The sequence below is a fragment of the Onychomys torridus genome, chromosome 5 (genome assembly GCF_903995425.1).
Source record: "Onychomys torridus chromosome 5, mOncTor1.1, whole genome shotgun sequence".
Lineage (NCBI taxonomy): Eukaryota > Metazoa > Chordata > Mammalia > Rodentia > Cricetidae > Onychomys > Onychomys torridus.
The window spans coordinates 55,313,251-55,332,672 of record NC_050447.1 but is presented as its reverse complement, the minus strand read 5'-3'; the positions used below and the strand labels follow the sequence as shown (position 1 = coordinate 55,332,672).

The following is a 19,422-nucleotide window of genomic DNA, read 5'->3' as shown; positions in this document are numbered from 1 at the left end:
TCAGTTTCAGCAACTCAGTGAAACCTTGTCTCAAATAAGGACTGAGGATGCAGCTCAGTCAAGTACTTGCCTAACATGTGCATGGTCTTGGGCTTAGCGCTGAAGCAAAATAAAACAAAAAAGCAAGAGACTTCATTAAAGTAGCCAATGAAGAAAAGACAGAAATTACACTAATTTTAACGAGTGTTTTTGAAGCAGGCATTCAGGAGATCCAAAAGTTCAAGGCCAGCCAAAGCAAGACTGTGTCACAGCAAAAAGGATGCTTGATCTTATCATGGAACTACATCATTTTCTTTGATGCTGTGCTACAGTTGGGGGCTCATTCAAAGCATGCAACTTTCTTTAACTCACTATCTACAAGTTCCTAACACTCAGTGGCATTGCTGTGAGACTACCCATTCCTACCCATGTGCCTCTGGGAGCTGCATTGCCAGCCAGGGCACAACTGAGTGACCCTATCAATGAGCTCAGCTCCATGCATAATGCTGTCAGCAAAGAGAAAGCAAAGACCACCCTGCCTTCAGTGGCTTATAGTCCCACTGAAGGAAAAGGGTCCAGACATACAGAACTACCAAAAAAGTCTCTAAGTGCAGCGTGTGGGAGCACAGATTTACAGGCTGTGGACTCAGCCTCAGACTGAGACACCAGATCATCTCTGCTCTCAACCATGCTGAGGTGTGGCCTAGGTCACACGAAGACATGGGACAGACTATGAGTGGGTTAGAGTGAAGCCAGGGCTCCTGTGGGATCCCAGCTCACTGTCAGCTTTTGCCAATGCTGTGTCTGTTTTCTCTGGAACCTGCAGAATGATGTCCTCACTCAAGAGATACAAAACAGCCCCACCATCCCATAGGCAGTATAGCCTTACCAACTATGCACTATAAATAAGTAATTTTTGTTTCCAGAAGTCCCTGGCCCCACATCTCTGCCTGCCCACTTTTAGTGAAGGACACACAGAATGGAGTCAGGAGAGACCCAACAACCCTAGCCAAGACCCATGAAAATCCGTCCCCAGTCCCACATAAAGGACAAGGCTCCCATTTCCAGCACACAAGCCTTGGAAACACTTGCCTGCTTCAGCACAGCAACCATACCTGAGGATTGGCTCTAAGACAGAACCTTTACGCTGTTCTAACAGAACTGGTAATCAGCAATAAACAAAAAACAGCATTAGAAATTGGAAATGTGGTCATGTGAGCAAATACATATAGAAACATTAGAAAAAACATTTACCTTCTTAAATTATTTGTGTGTGTATGTAGATGGGCACAGATGTACCATGTGTGCAGGTAGAGGTCAAAGAATAACTTTGAGTCTGTCTGTGGACCCCAGGGATCAAACTCAGGCCATCAGTCTTGGCAGCAAGCATCTTTACCCACTGACCTATGTTGGGGGCCTAGTGCCTGTTCCCCTACAGGAACTCTCAGAGCCTTTAAAAGACTCCTGTAACATCAGTCTCCAAGAGAAACATGCTGTACAGCAGTTTTCCAAATTTATTTAATCACTCAGTCTTCCTAATGGCTACTCAGGGAACAGACGCTGGGGAACACTGTCCTGTGGTACAGAGGGGATGTTCACAGCAGCCTGAGAAAGAGCAACAATACCAACAATACCAACAATACCAACAATGATCTTCCAATAATTAGGAAGAGAAAGTTGAAAATGATATCCAAGTTTTAGCCCCTGGACACGAATCTAAGTAATGCACTAAGTAGGAAAGCCCCTCCCCTCACCTGCCACTACCAAAGATGACACTAACCTACCAACCCTAACTCACCTCACCATTAAGGTCTCATCCCTGCATGAAGGGAAGAAGTCATCCTAGATGATAGGACATCACCATGATCCTTCCAAGTCAACAAATCAAGGTCAAAACAAAAAGCTTCACCCACCCTCCTTGTGCAGCAATTACATCTTGTCTGAATTCAGCCAGGCTCCTCAAGCTGTGCTCAGAACTCTTCCTTCATCCTTAAGTTCCCTAAAGTTTATAGAAATCGATGACAATTGAAACGGAAATAATACAAGTGATGGGAGAATGGACATTTGATAGATAGCAAGCTTTATCCATCAATACATACATAAATATATTTTGAGCATAATTTTGTCCTCATTTATTAAAAGACATACACGCCTGAACTAAGTTGTAAAATGGTAATAAGTCCAAGCTGTCCTGAGCTCCCACTGTCTGCAGGGGCTTCATTAAAGATTGATGAAAACTCAGCCTCACGTGACCTCTCGGTCCTTGGGACCTCTTACCCAGCTACCCTTCTCCATGAGACTGCCCTGACTCCAGACTGGCAGGAACTCAGCTGGAAGCAGAGGAAACTCCTGTCGCGAGGCAAACAAAGATGAATCACTCTGTTGCAGTTTACAGAGCTGTTAACAGCACAGATGGATACAAAGTCAGAGCTACAAAAGGTAAAGGGCAAAGACTCCCGCCATCCAACAGGTTGGGGGAATTCAACAAGAGAGTAAGGAAACAATTCTAATGGGCCAGACAAAGGACTCGCACAGGGTGGGCACCAGGCACATGGGTGGCCTCTGAACCCTGGAAAGGAAAAGCTGGACCTGGAGACAAGACAGGTTTGTCCCTAAATAAGCACCAGTGAAGAATTGGAGGAGAGGGAAGAGAAGACGTAAAGTATAGGAAAGTGTGAGATGAGGAAGACATGAGATTAACCAGGCATGAGGACAGTAATGAGGTGCAGGAAGGTCTGAGGGGAAGTGAGGAGATAGGAGGTACAAAGGTCTGAGTAGAAGTAGAAGTGTGAGGTGCAGGAAAGTCTAAAGAGAAGTGGGCAAGTGTGAGGAGATCTGAGAAGTGTGGGGGTGTGAGGTAGAGGGAGGTGCCAAATGAAAGGAGTTATCAAAGCAGGTGTCGAGCGATGTGAAGTCTAAAGGTGAGGAACTGGTATGAGATGTGAGGTACAGGGAGCTCTAGGAGATGAGGGGAGGTGTAGAGAGTTATCAGAGGAGGTGTGGAGAGATGTGAGGTACAGGGAAGTCTGAGGAGATAAGGGAGGTGTCCATCGATGTGAAGTCTAAAGGTGAGCAACTGGTATGAGATGTGAGGTACAGGGAGCTCTAGATGAGGGAAGTGTGAGGGGTTGTAGGGAGGTGTGGGATGGTGTTGAGATTGTGAGTGCAAGGAGATGAGGAAAGGTGTAAAATGTGAGGAGGGATGAAGAAAGGAAGGGAGGTGAGGAGAGAGAAGTAGGAGGAGGTGTGAGGTTGAGATGCAGGGAATGTAGGAAGGTGTGAAGAGCTCAAAGATGTGAAGATAGAGAGGAGAGGTGCTTGGGTTTGTGGATTGTGGGGATTTGACAAGCTGTAGGGAGGCAGACAATACAAAGAATCATGGAGTGGAGAGGTGTGAAGACATGGACTAAGAATGTGAAGACACAGGAGACAGAGGAGTGGAGATGTCAGCAAATCTAGGAAGGTGTGAAGCATGAGGGTGTGGAAGTGTGAGCTGGGAGGCTGGGGAGCCTCCTGGAGGCCCGGCCCAGCAGAAAGGCTGGATCAGGAGGTGCCATGAGACACCAGCCTGGCGCTGGATTGGGGGTGTACATGCCCTGGTTAAAAGCCGTGAAAGGACTTCAATGAGAACTGCCGCTCAGCAGAAACAAAAGGCCTGCACTGAGAAGACGCGCGTGCTGGTGGGCAAATCAGAGCCATGCTGTGGACGGGTGGCTGTCTAGGCTGGACGGTGGGCAGAAGGTGACCACTAGCGGACACAAGACTTCCTTTTGGGGTGACAGATGACTGTGGCGACAACTGTACAACCCTAAATACAGTGCCACAGGGGAGTCACGTGGGGTGTGAGTTATCCCTTAGTTAAGCTGGGGTTGGTTTTTTTGAGAAGAGAAAAGAGGAACAGAACAGAGGAGTCCAGGAACGGCCTACTCAGCAGTCAAGGTCAGTCTGCTGAAATGTGGGAACAAGGAGGGTTGTCATATGTGCTGAGAGGTGAGACATTATGAACTGACTATGGCCACTGGGCCTGGCAGCAGGGGAGGGCCTGAGGGGAAGTGCGCACCCAGAACCGCAGGCAAAGGGAAGTGGGAGCCATGAGTCAAATCTGGACATAGTCACCCTTTCAAAATGTGTGCAGGTGACATGTCAGGCAGAGGCTATTGGAGAGTATGAGGCCCTTGTTAAAACTGTAAGACCAGGAGAACCGTGCAGGGCAGAGGCAGAGGCAGGCTCTCAGCAAAAGGCTGGAGTATCGAGACCACAGCCTGGACTGCTTTGAGTTAGAGTGGACCCCACAAGGAAACAGGGTCCAGCTGGCCATCTCTTGTCACCAAATGAAGCTTCCAGTACCAGGATTGGGTTACATCTAATTGAATTGTAGGCCAAAGGGACCCCATGGGAATCCCCAAACAAGCCAGGCTGTTACCAAGACTATAATAGTTTGTTATTGATTGCTCTCTACAAACTAACAGGAGGCCCCATTGCTGAAGACAGCTCTCACCCAATTCGTTGAACATAGAGATGTCCAGCTGGTGCCTACATAGAGCCTACATTCCCTATGTTCCAGTGTCTTTGTTACAGGAACGTCCTCTGCACACTACCAAAAGACAGTGTAAACACCAAGCCAGCCCCAACCCCTTTGTCCTCAATGGTGCACTACCTGCAAGATATTGCTAGAGTAATGATGGCACGAAGCTTGTGTGGACAACCAAACAATAACTCATTTGACCTCTAAGGCCCACTCCATGAGATAGAACCCATACCCCAACACTGCTCGGGTGGCCAAGATCCTGAGACCAGATAGCCCAGGGACCTAATGTAAAACCAAATAATACTGGTCTAAAAAAGAAAAAAAAAAATGTAGTGATAAAATGACTACTAATGATTCTACTATACTCATAGATTAGTGTCTTGTTCGGCCATCATCAGAGAAGCCTCCTCCTGCATCAGAAGGGAACAAATACAGAGACCACAGTCAGACATTACAAAGAGAGTGAGAGACCTTGGAACACTCAGCCCTAAATAAAACGTCTCATCAAATCCTTCCCCTCAGAGCTCAGGAAACCCTGAGAAAAAGCAGACAGCATGTAAGAGCCAGAGGGGATGGAGGACACCGAGAAAACAGGGCCCTCTAACTTAACATGAGTTCATCTGAAGTCAAGAGTCTGAGTGAGCACGCACAGGGCCTGCCTGGGTCTGCACCAGGTCCTAGGAGGATATATTATTGCTTCTAGTTTAGTGTTTTTATGGGATTCCTGAGTGTGCAAACAAGTGGGCCTCTGATTCCTGTGCCTTCTCTTGGGCTCATTTTCTTCTGTTGGTTTGTGCTGTCCAGCTTTGATGTTGGTTTTGATAGTTTTTATTTTATCTTATTACATTTTACTTGGAGATATATATATATATATATATATATATATATATATATAATATTTTTTTTTTTTTTTTTTTTTTTTATGAATGAATGAGAACCTAGTCCCTAAGGTAAAGGTTAATAACAACTAAGCTGTCATACCTGCTGTGAAAGGGAAAATCATTTTCTCCAATGGAGTGATACTGGGCATATCAGCCACTCCAGGACAGGCCTCATGTTCAGGAGAAGTTGACCAGCATATAATGGACTCCACAGTTTTTTGTATGCTTTTATTTGATTGCAGTTTGGTGTCTTGTTTTGTTTCTTCTGGGGTGGTGTTTTCTTGGTTTGGGGGGTTGTTGTTGTATTGAGTTTTTGTTTTTTGAGAAAACTTAAAGTTGGGTGGGTAGAGATGGGGAAAGGATCTAGAAGGACTTGGGGAGTGGAAGAATATGATCAAAATATATTTCAAGTTAAAAAAACTGTTTTAAATAATAAAAAATATTTTTAAAAATGCTTAAAAAAGAGTGGCCCCATAGATTCATATATTGGAATAGTTTAGTCATCAGGGGGTGGAACTGTTTTGAAAGAATTACAAGTATTAGGAGGTGTGGCCTTGCTGGAGGAAGTGTATCACTGGGGGTTTGAGCTCTCTCTCTTCCTGCAGCCTGAGGATCAGGATGTAGAATTCCTAGCTACTTTCCCCAGCACCATGCCTGCCAGTGTGCTGCCATGCTCCCTGCCATGATGGACTAACCTCTGAAACTATAAAGCAAACCCCAATTAAATGCTTCCTTTGATAAGAGTTGCCTTGGTCATGTGTTTCTTCACAGCAGTAGAACACTGACCAAGACAGACTCCCAGGCGCTGAGAGGCTGGATCAGGAACTGGGCATTTCCTCCTTCCCCTCCTAACCCTGAGACCAGGGCTCTCGGGAGATTCCCCCACAGTGGGGAGAGAGGCAGCAGGAGTGGCCTGGGGGGGGGGGGAGGCCAGCCTCTTCAGAGACTCCATAGGCTTGTCACCTCGGGTCTTACAGGCCTGTCACCTCAGGTCTTTTTGCAAGACAAGCAAAGGGGCCTGCAAATTCCTTTGAGTTTTAGCTTCACTTCATCAGCCTTTTGTCATCATTGTGGGGAGGGTGTGCTAGTTAGCACAGGCTAGCCTGAAAGGCTCAATCCTCCTGCCTCTGTTTCTCAGGCACTGGGCTTACAGGCTGACACAACCACACCCAGTTCCTCTACTTCTTTAAGTTCTACCAGGAGCTGGTCACTTAGGAGGCTGAGAGAGGATTGAAGTTCAAGGTCTGCCTGGGCTACAGAGGTGAGTCCAGAGCCAGCCTGGTCAACTGGGTGAGGACCTGTCTGAAAATGAAAAGAAAAAAGGGGCTGTGTACACGGCTTAGTGATAGCATGCTTGCCTCACATCCAAAAGGACTTGGGTTCAATCTCCAACAGGAAAGAAAGGAAAGGATCAGAAAAGAGGAATGAAGGCTCATAGGGTCTGGTCTGTCCTGGCAGAACCAGGCAGGGCTTCACACAGGTCTTAGTGACTTGTTCTTGGTGGTGACAGCTATACATCTGAGTTTCAGCCTTCAGAGGCTCCGGCGGCGGTGGCGCATGCCTTTAATCCCAGCACTCAGGAAGCAGAGCCAGGCGGATCTCTGTGAGTTTGAGGCCAGCCTAGTCTACAGAGTGAGATCCAGGACAGTCACAAAACTACACAGAGAAACCATGTCTCGGGGAAAGAAAAAAAAAAAAAAAAGGCTCCAGCAGACAGATGATGGGAATGTGGAGATCCTGCATGGTTTCTTGAACTGGCTTCTTCACTACCGTCCAACTACAGGTAAACAGGTAACCTTAAAACCCCTCAGGAACCCCAGGCCCTTCACCACACCCTTCTAGATGACAGGGCCAGATGAGTGACGCAGTTCTTTTGAGAAGTGGCTGACCTCTGTCTCTCTCGCCTAATAAATCACAGGCTGTTGATGTCACAGATCGGCTCACACCCTTTGAACTTCTGACGACCTGTGTTTTCAACCACTATTTCAAGTTGGCATTGACATTCACTTTCACTATTGTCATAATAGTTGGTCCTGGTAGAAACAGCCCACACCACCCACCTTTCCATGTGTGACGGTGTCCCTTTGCAAGCCTGCTGTCCCCAGAGACACAGCTGTGCCAGTGAAGGGATCCATCATGCTTCCTAAGTTATACTTGCTTTGGAATTCCTCTATTGTTTTCTGGAATGTGGGTCCACACCTGTAATCCCAGCATTTGGAAAACTGAAGCAGGAGGGATCACTTCGAGTTTGAGTCTAGCCTGGGACTGCATATTGAGACCCTGTTTCCAAATCTCCCACTACCACCAAAAAGAATTCTATGGAAGTCTTTCAAAAATCCTTCTAAAACATAACCTTCTTAAGAGTCCCCAGTTCTGTACCCAACCTCATGAAATGTTGTCCCATAGAAAAAGACAGGCTTAGGGGACGCAGCATATTCCCCTCACCCTCTGCAGGCATTGGTCCTGCCTGTGGGATGAAAGTCCTGGGAAGCCCCTGGAAGCAACGAGAAGCTAGACATGTGCACACAGGTTTGTAGATGTATGTATGTGAACTGGTCTGGGAATGTTAATAGACAGGCTTGCGTTTTTACCATTGAATCACCACATCCCTTATACTCTTGTCCCTATTTATTTTAAGATAGAGACTAGTGAGGTGCTTAGATTGGCCCTGAACTTACTCTGAAGACCAGACAAGCTATGAACTCCAGACCCTCCTGCCCAGCCTCCAGGGTAGCTGGGATGACAGGCCTGCACCACTGCATCTAATGCCCATACATCTTTTTTCTTGGTTCTCACATATGCTACACAAGAGTGCCACCACTAAGCTACATCCCCAGCCACATTTTATTCCAAAATATTCCATATACATGCAAAGAGAGTAATCCACATGCCTACCACTCACTTCCAATAGTAACATGCTGTATGTCTGTTACAAGTATGAGAGAAAGAGGAGTGTGTGTGTGTGTGTGTGTGTGTGTGTGTGTGCGCGCGCGCGCGCGCGCTCTCTCGCATGCCCCAGAGGTCAACATCACAAGTCTTTCTAAATCAGTGTCCAACTTGTTTTCTGAGACAGTGTCTCTCACTAAATTTGGCAATTTCCAATTAAACTAGGCTGGTTATCCAGGGAACTCCAGACATCCTCCTCCTGTCTCTGTCTTCCCAGTGCTGGGATTACAGGCTTGTGTTACTGTGTGTGCCTGGCTTTTTTTTCAATGGACACCGAAGATCAGAAGTCATATCCTCATGTCTGTGCAGCAGCAAGCACCTCATTGACTGAGCCATCTCTCCAGCTCAGCTTTGTTTTTAATAAACAAAACTGGCACACTTGCCAGCTAAGCCTTGGGTCCTGTTCCTGCTGGGGTGAGTCCTTCCCTGGGGCTGGTGTTTTCGACCCAGGCAGGCTTGAGACAGGGTTTCTCCATGTAGTTTTGGTGCCTGTCCTGGATCTCGCTCTGTAGACCAGGCTGGCCTCGAACTCACAGAGATCCGCCTGGCTCTGCCTCCCGAGTGCTGGGTTTAAGGGCGTGCGCCACCACCACCCAGCAGGCTTATACTTTCACTGTGTATTTGTATGTATGCAGAAACAAACTATGGCACTGTCACACACAAGTTTGTATTTCTTATGACTGTATCCATACCTCCCACAGTCTTCTACCGCTGGCGCATCCACCCATGACAACGACACTCAGAACACACAGCTCTCTAGGTCCTGCATTTTCACCTAACACCACATTTACTGTGTCTTCACAGGCCACCTGTACATATCCACCCAAGCAGAGGAACATCTAGGGGAAAGAGCGGAAAGTCTTGAGATGAATCCAGACGTGACCCTCGATAGCTTTACCAATTACCAGCATCTAGGGTAGGTACCCGACCTCACTACTCTTCAAGTATCCATAAAATAAGATGGATAACAGCACCTGCCTGGGGTGTTTCTGAGACCTAGGTGAGTAAAATGTGTAAAGGGATTGGTCAAACGCCTGCCTCTTGATAGGTACTACGTAGGCCTGTGCTGCCCAGATGGCTATTATGATTATGTATCATCAGACATGGCTTCAAAGCACGATTCTAAATGCCAAAAGACTAGCCTGGATGCTTTCTTGACCATAAAAGGAACTCTCATACTCAACCAGGTGAGGGGCTCAATGGCACATGAGCATCGACTCATGGCCCTGCTGCACTGCCCACTTCCTGATATACTAGGGAAATTACATAAACCCGGAAGCCCTGGTCTTCCTCTTTCCTCCCATGTCTCCCAGCACCAGCCATCATCCCGTTGCTATAAGGTATCTACAGGCCTTGAGCTTCCCACTTCAACGGGCAGGATGGCAGACAGTCAGCGTCCCTGAAATCAGATTCAGAGTGTCGCCCTTCCTACAGGATTCCCTGGAGAACTTGGAGCCGCTCTAGGGGATCTGCAGCTGAGGTCACCAGGGCAAGACAGCAAAGTGAGAACGTGTGTAGAGAACACTCTAGCTACAAACATGCCTCTGCATTCTTTGTTAGTCTTTCCTTCCAGACAGAGCTACGACTTGGGGACCAGAGAGGGGCTGCAGCCCCACACCTATCCCTGTGTCCACGTCAGTGGAGCTGACTGGCCTATAGAGGCTAGATGTGGTGATACATGTCTGTAATTCCAGTCTTAGGGAGTCTGAGGTGGGGAAACCATGAGCTTGAGGCCAGAATGGGCTACACAGTGAGTTCAAGGCCACCCTCCTATGGGAAGTTCTTCCAGTTGAACCCAAGTCACACCAAATGCTGCTCATTGGTACCCCAGCTTCCCCTGTTCTTGTCTGCTGAGAGCTGGATCCAGAGAGTCTGCTCAGTCCCAGGCACAGGCTGGTGAACTGCTCAGGCTCAGCATCTGTCATATAACTGGGGTGGCACCAATGTTCATCTGGGTGCTATCCCAGAGATGTTTGTACCCCGGTCCTTCAGTGTCCACGAGTATCACTGCAGCCTCCTTCTAAGGAGCCGTGCTCATTGGCCCTACTTGGTTCAATGAAGAGGCCGGGGTGACCTAGCAGCCTCAAGGGCAGATTCAGTCTGAGCTACACACCGCCCCGCCCTCCTGTTACTGCCCGTCCCAAGCTGACTGGCATACAGATGAACAACCGATCTCACAGGATCTCACAGGATCTCTTCTCAGTCCCAGGAGTGACGACAGGGCCCTGTGATCATGGTGAGCCAAGATCACAGCTTCAGTTCGGTAACCCGGGCTGCTCAACTGCCACAAGGATCCAAAGGAGATTAACCAGGCGACAGGGAGGATGTCCCCTCATAACAGTAGGAACTAGCTAGTCAAAGGCTTCACCAAGGACGGTCACTTGGCCAGCATGCAGCAGCAGCACACATCTTACCACAGGGTATTCCTTCCTGGGAAGCAAATTATGCGAAAGCTACAAAACAAGTTAGCTCCAAAAACCGCCCAGGTTTCCCCCCACAGAGTGATTTTCTACTTCAAATTAAGGCAAATGTGGAGGTTTATAGACTTTCCCAGGAACCCATGATCTGTGGGTCATGTGGTGTCGGACGGTGTTCCTCGTGTTCTACAAAGAATGAATAGCTATGGGAACTCCTGAAGGGGAAGCAGCCAGGCTGAGGTTTTTTTGTTTTTTGGGTTTTTTTTTTTTCCTTTCACACTAGAGATGGAACTTGGGGCCTTGAGGACACTAAGCAAGTGCTCTTCCACTGAGCTATATCCTCAACTTCCTCTTGACATTTTTATTTGAAGACTATGACTTACCAAGCTGCCTGGGCTAGCCTTGAACTCACTCTGTAGCCCAGGCAGGCCTGCCTCAGTCTCTTGTGTAGCAGGGTTGGCAGGCCTGTGCCAGCAGGCCCAGCTACTGGGTAGGACTTTCAAGGACAGCAACCAGGAGGGAAGGGACAAGTCTACATCGCATCAGAAACAAGGAAAGGCACTAAGAAGGGCTGGTTCCGAGTAGAAAGGCAGCTTTGGTGGTGCAGGCCTGTCATCCTAGCTACTTGGGAAGATGAGACACAAGTCAGCCTGCCTGCACTACAGAGCGAGTTCAAGGCAGCCCAGGCAACTTAGTGAGACCCGGCCCCCAAAACAAAAAGTAAAAAAAAAAAGAACCCTTTAGGGAGTGCTTACTTGGCATATGGGAGGCCACAGGTTCAATTCCCAATGCTGTGAAATGAACAACAAATACATGATAGACTAAGTGAGATAAGCTAGACACAGAGGCTGGCACGCTGTATGATTCCTTTGATATGCAACGTCCAGACAGAAAGGGTGGTGTTGCTGCCTGAGGCTGCCGTGAAAAGGAAGGAGTGACGGCTTACTAGAAGCCACAGGTTGGATGTGATCTGCCCCCGGGATCCATCTGTGTGTTGGAAATGCGGTCCCTCCTGAGGCTATACTAAGAGGGAGTAAAAACGTTGGCACTGAATGAGTGATACTCTCATGAGCAAAGCCAAGGCTTGCTTGAGACTTGCCTGCAGGACTTGCTTCAGCAAACCCCACAGTCTAAAGGTGGAGTGAGAGCTAGGAAAAGCAACAGGTTTGTCCTGACCCCAGGGCTAGCCAACTGCGGTCCACAGACCCAGTCCATCCTGAAGGCTGCTTTTAAAATCTGTTCGCTAGGGATGGTTTTACCTTTGTGAAGGGTTATTTAAAAATAGGAGAAAGGGGAAAAGGGACATGTGACAGAGACCACATGTGGCTCACTGGCCTGACGTCCTGGCCAGCACCAGGCATCCCATCCTTTCTCGCCATCTTCCACCGGAAGCCTGAGGAATAGGCAGCTTGGTGAAGAAACTACTAGGCTTCCCTCACCCCTCCCAGGTAAAGACCTCAGCTGAAGAATGAACTGGAATCTCTGAGCCTCTGCAGCCCCCATAGGTGCTGCTTGAGCTGTTGGTGGAGCTATTTTTCTGTCTTAGGAGCCATGGCCACCTGACGCTCAAGGCTGGCAGGACTTCCAATCTGGAAGCGGCTTCCTCCTCACAAGGAAATTCAAGGTGACCAGGAAGGGCTAAAGGAAGTGGACACAAGATTGGATCTTCCCCAAACGCCGGGTCCTGGCAGGGAGGTGCTGCAGAGGGCTGCATGGGGCAGTGCTTGCCTGCTCAGCCCTTCTCCTGTTCCCTGCCCTGCTTCAGCTCACTCGCACGTGGGGCTCAGAGCTGCAGCTACCAGGAAAAACATCTAACAGAAGAGGGACAGGGATGGCCCGGGAGGCGAGCCCGGGGACAGTGAACGCTGGCAGAAGCACCCTGGTATGGGCCACTGAATTCATCCAGGTGATGACACCGATTTAGGACAGGGCTCTGTCCTGATGTCTGTTTGTGTGACTATGGCAAGGCAGGGACTGAAATGTAAAGGACCAGCATATCGGGAGTCCTAAGATGACTACTGCTGTGCGGTCTCCTCAGCCAAGCCTGTGCTGGAAGTCAAGGTCAGAGGACCAGACCACTGACACAGAGGAGTCTGCCTGTTCCCAGAGTGCCAGGCATGCAAAGGAAGCTTGGGAGAAAGGAGGAAAGAGCATGCAGAGAGTAAAGATGCTGAAGTCACATCTGGTAACTCAAGCTTGCCATCCCAGCTACCCACGAGCCTGAGTCAAGAGTTCAAGGTCTGCCTAGGCTATATTGCAACTTCAAGGCCAACCTTGGCAACCTCTTGAGATCCTGTCTCCAAAAAACAAAACAAAACAAAAACAGTGCTGAGGGACGGCAGGAGCCTGTCTTGCTCAGATAGGAGGTTCTACCCAGGAGGTACTGGGTACAGAAGCAATAACTGTGAGTGCGGGCTCTCCATGAGCATACACACACAGACAAACACAGACATGCACACACACACACACACACACACACACACACACACACACACACACAGAGGTGTCCAAACACTGGCACATGCAAACATGCAGAGGTGCACACAGGTGTATATAAACTGATTTTCAGAGACCCACATGAGCATTCATAGCAAGCATATACTCAAAGATGCACATAAGCATGCATACTGACATGTACATAGGTGTTCACACACAGACATGCTCAGAAGCATACACACAAGTCATAGACAAGCATGTACACACAGGCAAGTTTTCACAGACCTACACAGGTAGACACACACACAGGCATGTGGTGGTATTGTGTTCCCCACAATATTGTGCACCCTAATAAACTTATCTGGGGTCAGAGAACAGACAGCCACTAGAACAAAGCCACAAATGGTGGCTAGAAAATGGGAAGAGTAAGCCATAACAGAGTTGGGCGGTGGTGGTACACACCTTTAATCCCAGCACTTGGGAGGCAGAGCTAGCCGGATCTCTGAGTTCAAGGCCACTTTAGAAACAGCTAAGCATGGTGACCCACGCCTTTAATCCCAGAAACCCAACCTTTAATCCCAGGGAGAGGGGGCAGAAAGAGAAAGGTATATAAGGCGTGAGGACCAGGAACTAAAGGAGTAAAGCATGTAGTTAGTTAAGCATTTGGTTGGTTTAGCATTCAGGCTTTGGAGCAACACAGTATAGATGAGAGCCATTGGGATGAGGACTCAGAAGCTTCCAGTCTGAGGAAATAAGACCAGCTGAGGAACTAGCAAGGTGAGGTAGCTGTGGCTTGTTCTGTGTCTCTGATCTTCCAGCATTCACCCCAATAACTGGCCTCGGGTTTGATTTCATTAATAAGAGCTCTTTAAGATTCCCACTACACAGGCATATACACAAACATGCACACTGACATATATAGGGTTCACATCCAGGCACACAGATATACAGGTGCATGTCCATGCAGGGATTTGTACACAGATACACACAAACATATGTGCATAAACAACTTCTCACAGATGCACACAGACACTGAAAGGTAAGCAGGCATACAGGTGCAAAACCCTTGCACCTGTGGTCACACACTCAGGTAACAAATGCATACCCAGAAATGCACACAACTCTGGCTCAACAGATCCTGGAGTGTTGATCACCGAGGCACCTGGGCTCTGGGTGGTGCACAGCCCAGGCTAGGCATAGTCCCAGCTCTGACCTGAGACACCCAGGAGTCAGCAAGATCTGTCTCCTCTGTTTCCCAAGCTTTAGACCACTTCACAATCACCAAGAGGCCTGGAAGCTTTCCCCTCCCAATTCCCAGAGGCCTGACATACAACAGATATTTGATAGATAATTTTGGACTGAACTGACTGCTAGAAGTCATAATAAGAACACACTTAGTCCAGAATCCACTACCCTGTTTTCTTGGTGGTATGGTAACAGTCCACAGTCTTGGATTTCTGGTGTCTCCTACTTCCCAAGACAATGTCCATTTACCACACCACCTCTCCCCAACAGAGAGCTCACTCCTCCGTTTCTCTTCTCAAACCACACAGGGTCCTAGAAAAGCTTGAGCCCACTTCATCCAACCAACCTCAAGAGCCTCCAAAATTGGAGTCCTGGACTGGAAATTTCTAGCAAGGTGTCTGGGACACACAGCAACCAGGATTTCAGAGCCCCAACCACCTCATGACCCTCGGCTTCTGCTCTGAAGACAGACTTGCCCCATGCAGAAGTTGAGACTTTTTGCTTTGGACTAACTGTCTTATAAACTATTGAGGGGATAATACAATGTCCCACACACAGGATCTTTCACAGGCCTCAGTCTCAAAGCCTTATCCTGCCCTAACTATGAAGAGAGTGATGTGACATGATGCTTAGCAGACTCCAGGTCCAAGGCTTCTGTGTATGTCTGGCCCTCCCCTGCAAGCTGTGTGTAACTCAACTGTCCCCTGGAGTTGACTCATCACTGGGAACAATGGGTGTATCAAATAGAGCTCAAATATTTAGGGATATCGTGCGCGTGTGCGCGCGCATGCACACACACACACACACACACACACACACACACACACACACACACACACACACACACACACACACCACTGCATATAGCTTTCTGATTGGCAAACAAAGCCAGCCACTGGCTGTCTCTCTCTCTTTCTGGCTACATCAGAAGGTGAAGCGGAGATGGAGTCTCATGAGCTCACTGGCATGAGAGCCCCTTCTTCCAGGTCCCTGAGGAGCCTCAACGGGCACCACTGATCTGAGAACATGAGGGCCCAATGGGTATAAGTACTAAAGTAAAGTGGATTGCTAAGAGTTCTGGCTAGGTGAGCCCTGCCGGGGGTCCTGCTCCTTCCTATCTGTTGTCTGCGCATGCGCAAGGGGGTGGGGGAAGGCACTCCTGTCAAGGGAAAAGCGCCCAGATGGGGGATCCAGAAGACACTAGTCGGCGCCCTGCCCAACGTCTGTGTGGCTAAGCAGTACAGAGGGTCCTACTACCCTTAAGGCTTCATGCAAAAGAATCAGAAAGCAGGCCTGAATAAAGCTGACGCCCAGTCACCCGCAGGCAGAGCAAGAGCATCTCCAGGGCAGACAGGTTGAGCTACCAAACAAGGTGCTGCTCCCCTGACTGGCCCTCGGAGGAGAGCAACAGGCTGAGAGAGGACACACCCTTCTCCAGACCGCTCTTTGTGTACAACAAAAATACCATAGGGCATTCCAGGGGTGGGGTCACTCCACACTGCTGCTGACTGTGGTAATGCCTCCTGTTTCTGAGGCTTGGGAGGAGGAACAGTTCATGGGTTATAAGAAAGGCTAAGTGACAAGAGCGTCAGGCCTAAGGATGTGACAATAGAAGGCAGCTTCCTCTGCTTCCCAGGCTCCTTTCTTGATCCTTTCCAAGCCCTGGGCCTTCTGGCTCTCTTCTACCCAGTCTCTTGCCTCAGGAACCCCATCCTGGGGATGTAGGGATTGCATCGTGCAGTCTCCTAGTCCTCACTCTTTTCAGTCCTTTAAGTCATGACTGACAAGTGTGCATGTACACACACCTTATCACTGCAACTGGATTTGAATATTTTTAGGGGGCACTGAGATAAGCTGAACTCTGTAGTCTAGGCTGGTCTTGAACTTTCAGCAATCCTCCTGTCTCCACACCCGAAGTGCTGAGATCACAGACACATACCACCAGGCCCAGCTAGCATATACTTCTTAATTGGTAGTCGCCACCCTCCTCCACACTCAGATTTACATGGTCTGAGATGAGCTCAGGCAGGGTGATCCCTGGAGAGCCACATTTCAGTCACTTCTAGTGGCTGCAACCCCCATGCCATAGAACAAGTGATGGAGCCAGCTTCCTAACTCTCAAGAAGGACCAGAATTCTTGTGAGGAAGCTAGGTATGCCCTCACCTTCTCCTGCCAGCTACCCTGAGTCCTCAGACAAAACGCCCTTTGCCACTGTGTCCTCCCACCCTGGGGGACATAAAGGGAACAAGGACAGTGACTTGGGGCCTCCTGACCAGTGGCTCTGTCTGCCTGGTCACTTTTCCCCTTGCTCAGCATTTACTCAACAACCAGCAGATGGTGCAGAAAATGTGCCGCCAGGCCCCTAAGCTGGCTCTAAGAGCAGGCTTGGCATGTGACCGACAGAGAGCCAGGGCAGCATACTCAAAAGGGACCAGAGATGAGCTCTCCATCTGAGACCCGGTTTTCCAGGTGACACCACCTCACCTTACATCTGCATCTTGCAGGAACCACCCCATTTTTATCCAATTACAAAACCAGTGTGTCATGAAGCTGATGGCCTGGATTGGTTGTCAAGTTTAAAAGCGGCGCTCAGACAAGCCACGCCCATTACCCCTGGACTGGAAAATACGCTGACCAAGAGGACCACTAAGAAGGCTCGGAGCAGCCAGGCAGTTGGTGGCGCACACCTGTAATCCCAGCACTTGGGAGGCAGAGGCAGGTGGATCTCTGTGAGTTCGAGGCCAGCCTGGTCTACAAAGCGAGTTCCAGAACAGCCTCCAAAGCTACAGAGAGACCCTGTCTTGAAAAAAAAAAAAAGAAGGCTCCGAGCAGAAACCCAATACATATATTATTAAATCTAATATATATATACACACATATAAATACACATACATACTCTGCTAAATATTACATCTGATTGGAGGAGGGGTGCAGGGTCTCATGCTGTATAGCTCAGGCTACCCCGAACTCATAGCAATCTCCCTGGCTTGGCTACCCAAGTGCTAAGATTACAGGTAGGAGCCACCACACCTAACATGTCTGGTCTCTTCCCCCCTCTCTCCTTTAGTTTCCTTTAGATCCCTACAGAGTCTCATATACCTCAGGGTGGCCCTCAACTTGCCATGTAGCTGAGGCTGGCCTAGAACCCCTGATCCTCCTGCCTCTACTCATCAAGTACTAGGATTTCAGGTGTGCACCAACATATCTGGTATCTGTTAAGTCAAAAATATTTCTTCCAAATTTTCAGTCAGCAGTTTCTACCATGCAAGGACAATTCTGCCCCTTGGCAGTCAGACCCATTGTTCATAGCACCACTGACCTGCACCCCAACAAGCACAACTTTTTTTTTTCATCAAAACATTTTCTTTGGAAAAACAGAGATACTGTTCAAATGCCTGCTCCCACGGCACCTCTGCCAAGGAGACACTTACATCACCCCCATCAGGTGACACAGTTAGAGCTTGCCCCCTGGGCAGAGCACTAGTAAAAATGGGCATTTTAGTGCCCAGAAAGCTAATGGGAACCGGAGAAGGCAAGGATAACGCCGCAGTGTCATTAAGCCTTTGTGAAATGCTGGACTTGGGATTTGTAAAGCCTCCTGCAATCACTGTACTCTCATTAAGTAAAGACACAGCCACAGGAGCCCTCCTGCAATCCCTTAGCTTATTAACTTATCTCATAAAATGAAGCTGGTGAGCCTGTAAAAAGAGCCCAGGTTCAATTTTATGGCTTATTTCTTGGGGTTTCTCCGATGAGCTCAGACAGCACGCCTTAAAAAACCTCCTGCAGCTGGGGAGCTGGGTGTGCCACCAGACAGCCCTGGTGAAGCAATCCTGTGGAATGAGTTACTAATTCACAGTACAGTAGGGCTCCTAATCCCAAAGGTTCAAAACATCTCATCAAAACCAAGCCCGTCCCGCCATTACCCACAACAGGCCGTGTCTGGCCCCAAAGTGGGGCCAACACGCAGATGGCCTTCTAGGCTATGGGGTAGGTGTCTTAAGAAGAGCAAGGGAGACAGGGCAAACGAGTTCAGGCACCCCTTGCATCAGCACCTAATACGATGTGCACGCACAGAAGACTCCGGGTACCCGGTGGGTCCTCCCTACTTTCGGGAACAGAGTAGGATCACCTGAGATTAGAGTCCGAGGATAGGACAGTCCCAGGACCCGCACCTCGCCCCCACCCTCTCCACCTGCGGTTGAGGAGAGCCGTCCCTGGCCGGAGGATGGAGGGCGACTCCGGCAGGTGAGCGTCTCTCGGGACTCACCTGCGTAAAGTACAAGTTCATGAGCGTGAGGGTGAAGAACTGCAGACACACGGGGAAGCAGTAGAGCAGCCAGAAGACGAAAGGGCTGAACGAGTTGGCCGCCACGAAGTCTCGGAAGTAAAAGGAGAAGAGCACAGTACGCAGCGAGGCCCAGAAGAGGCAGAGGAAGAGGAAGACGCTCTGGTAGCTGAGCCGCTTGTGGCGGTAGCGCAGCACCAGCCAGAGCTGCGCATAGATGAACACGAAGAGGAGCGCGTAGAAGGCGGTGTAGACCGCGGTGAGGCCGAGCTTCACATAGGGCGGCACGGCCGGGCTCAGCGTGGGCGGCAGCGAGTCGTTGCGCACCGGCTCCCACGGAGGCGGCTCCATCGGGCTGGGGCCGCTCCGGCTTCATCGGGGCTCGCAGCCGTCCGCTGCCGGGTACCCGCGCATCGCGCCGCACCCGCCGCTCCAGAACCTAGCCGGGAAAACAAGCCGCACTTCCTCCCGCCGCACCACATGATCTGCTGGGCGGCCTTTGTCTGCGATTGGCAGCGCCGCGCCCCCAGGAGCGCGCGCCCGCACCCGGCCCGCCCATCCCGGCCCTGCGCGCCCCTGGTGCGCGCGCCCCGGGGACAGCAGCCTTAGAGCTGAAGCCGGATCGGTGCTCGCGTGCCAAGTACGCTTGTGACTGTGCTCACCCACAGCCAAGACTAGGGATGATCCTCACGCCGGCTCAC

The 19,422-nt window shown here is 49.5% G+C and overlaps 1 protein-coding gene across 1 annotated transcript in view; it reads right to left on the bottom strand.

The window, feature by feature from the left end:
- Positions 1 to 19,203, bottom strand: part of Gpr137b (G protein-coupled receptor 137B) — a 36,329-nt gene extending 17,126 nt beyond the window's left edge. The window contains exon 1 of the mRNA XM_036187920.1: positions 18,704 to 19,203. Within this exon, the coding sequence (XP_036043813.1) occupies positions 18,704 to 19,072 (369 nt within the window). The 5' untranslated portion in view covers positions 19,073 to 19,203. The remainder of the gene's footprint in view (positions 1 to 18,703) is intronic.
- Between the last annotated feature and the right edge of the window lie 219 nt (positions 19,204 to 19,422).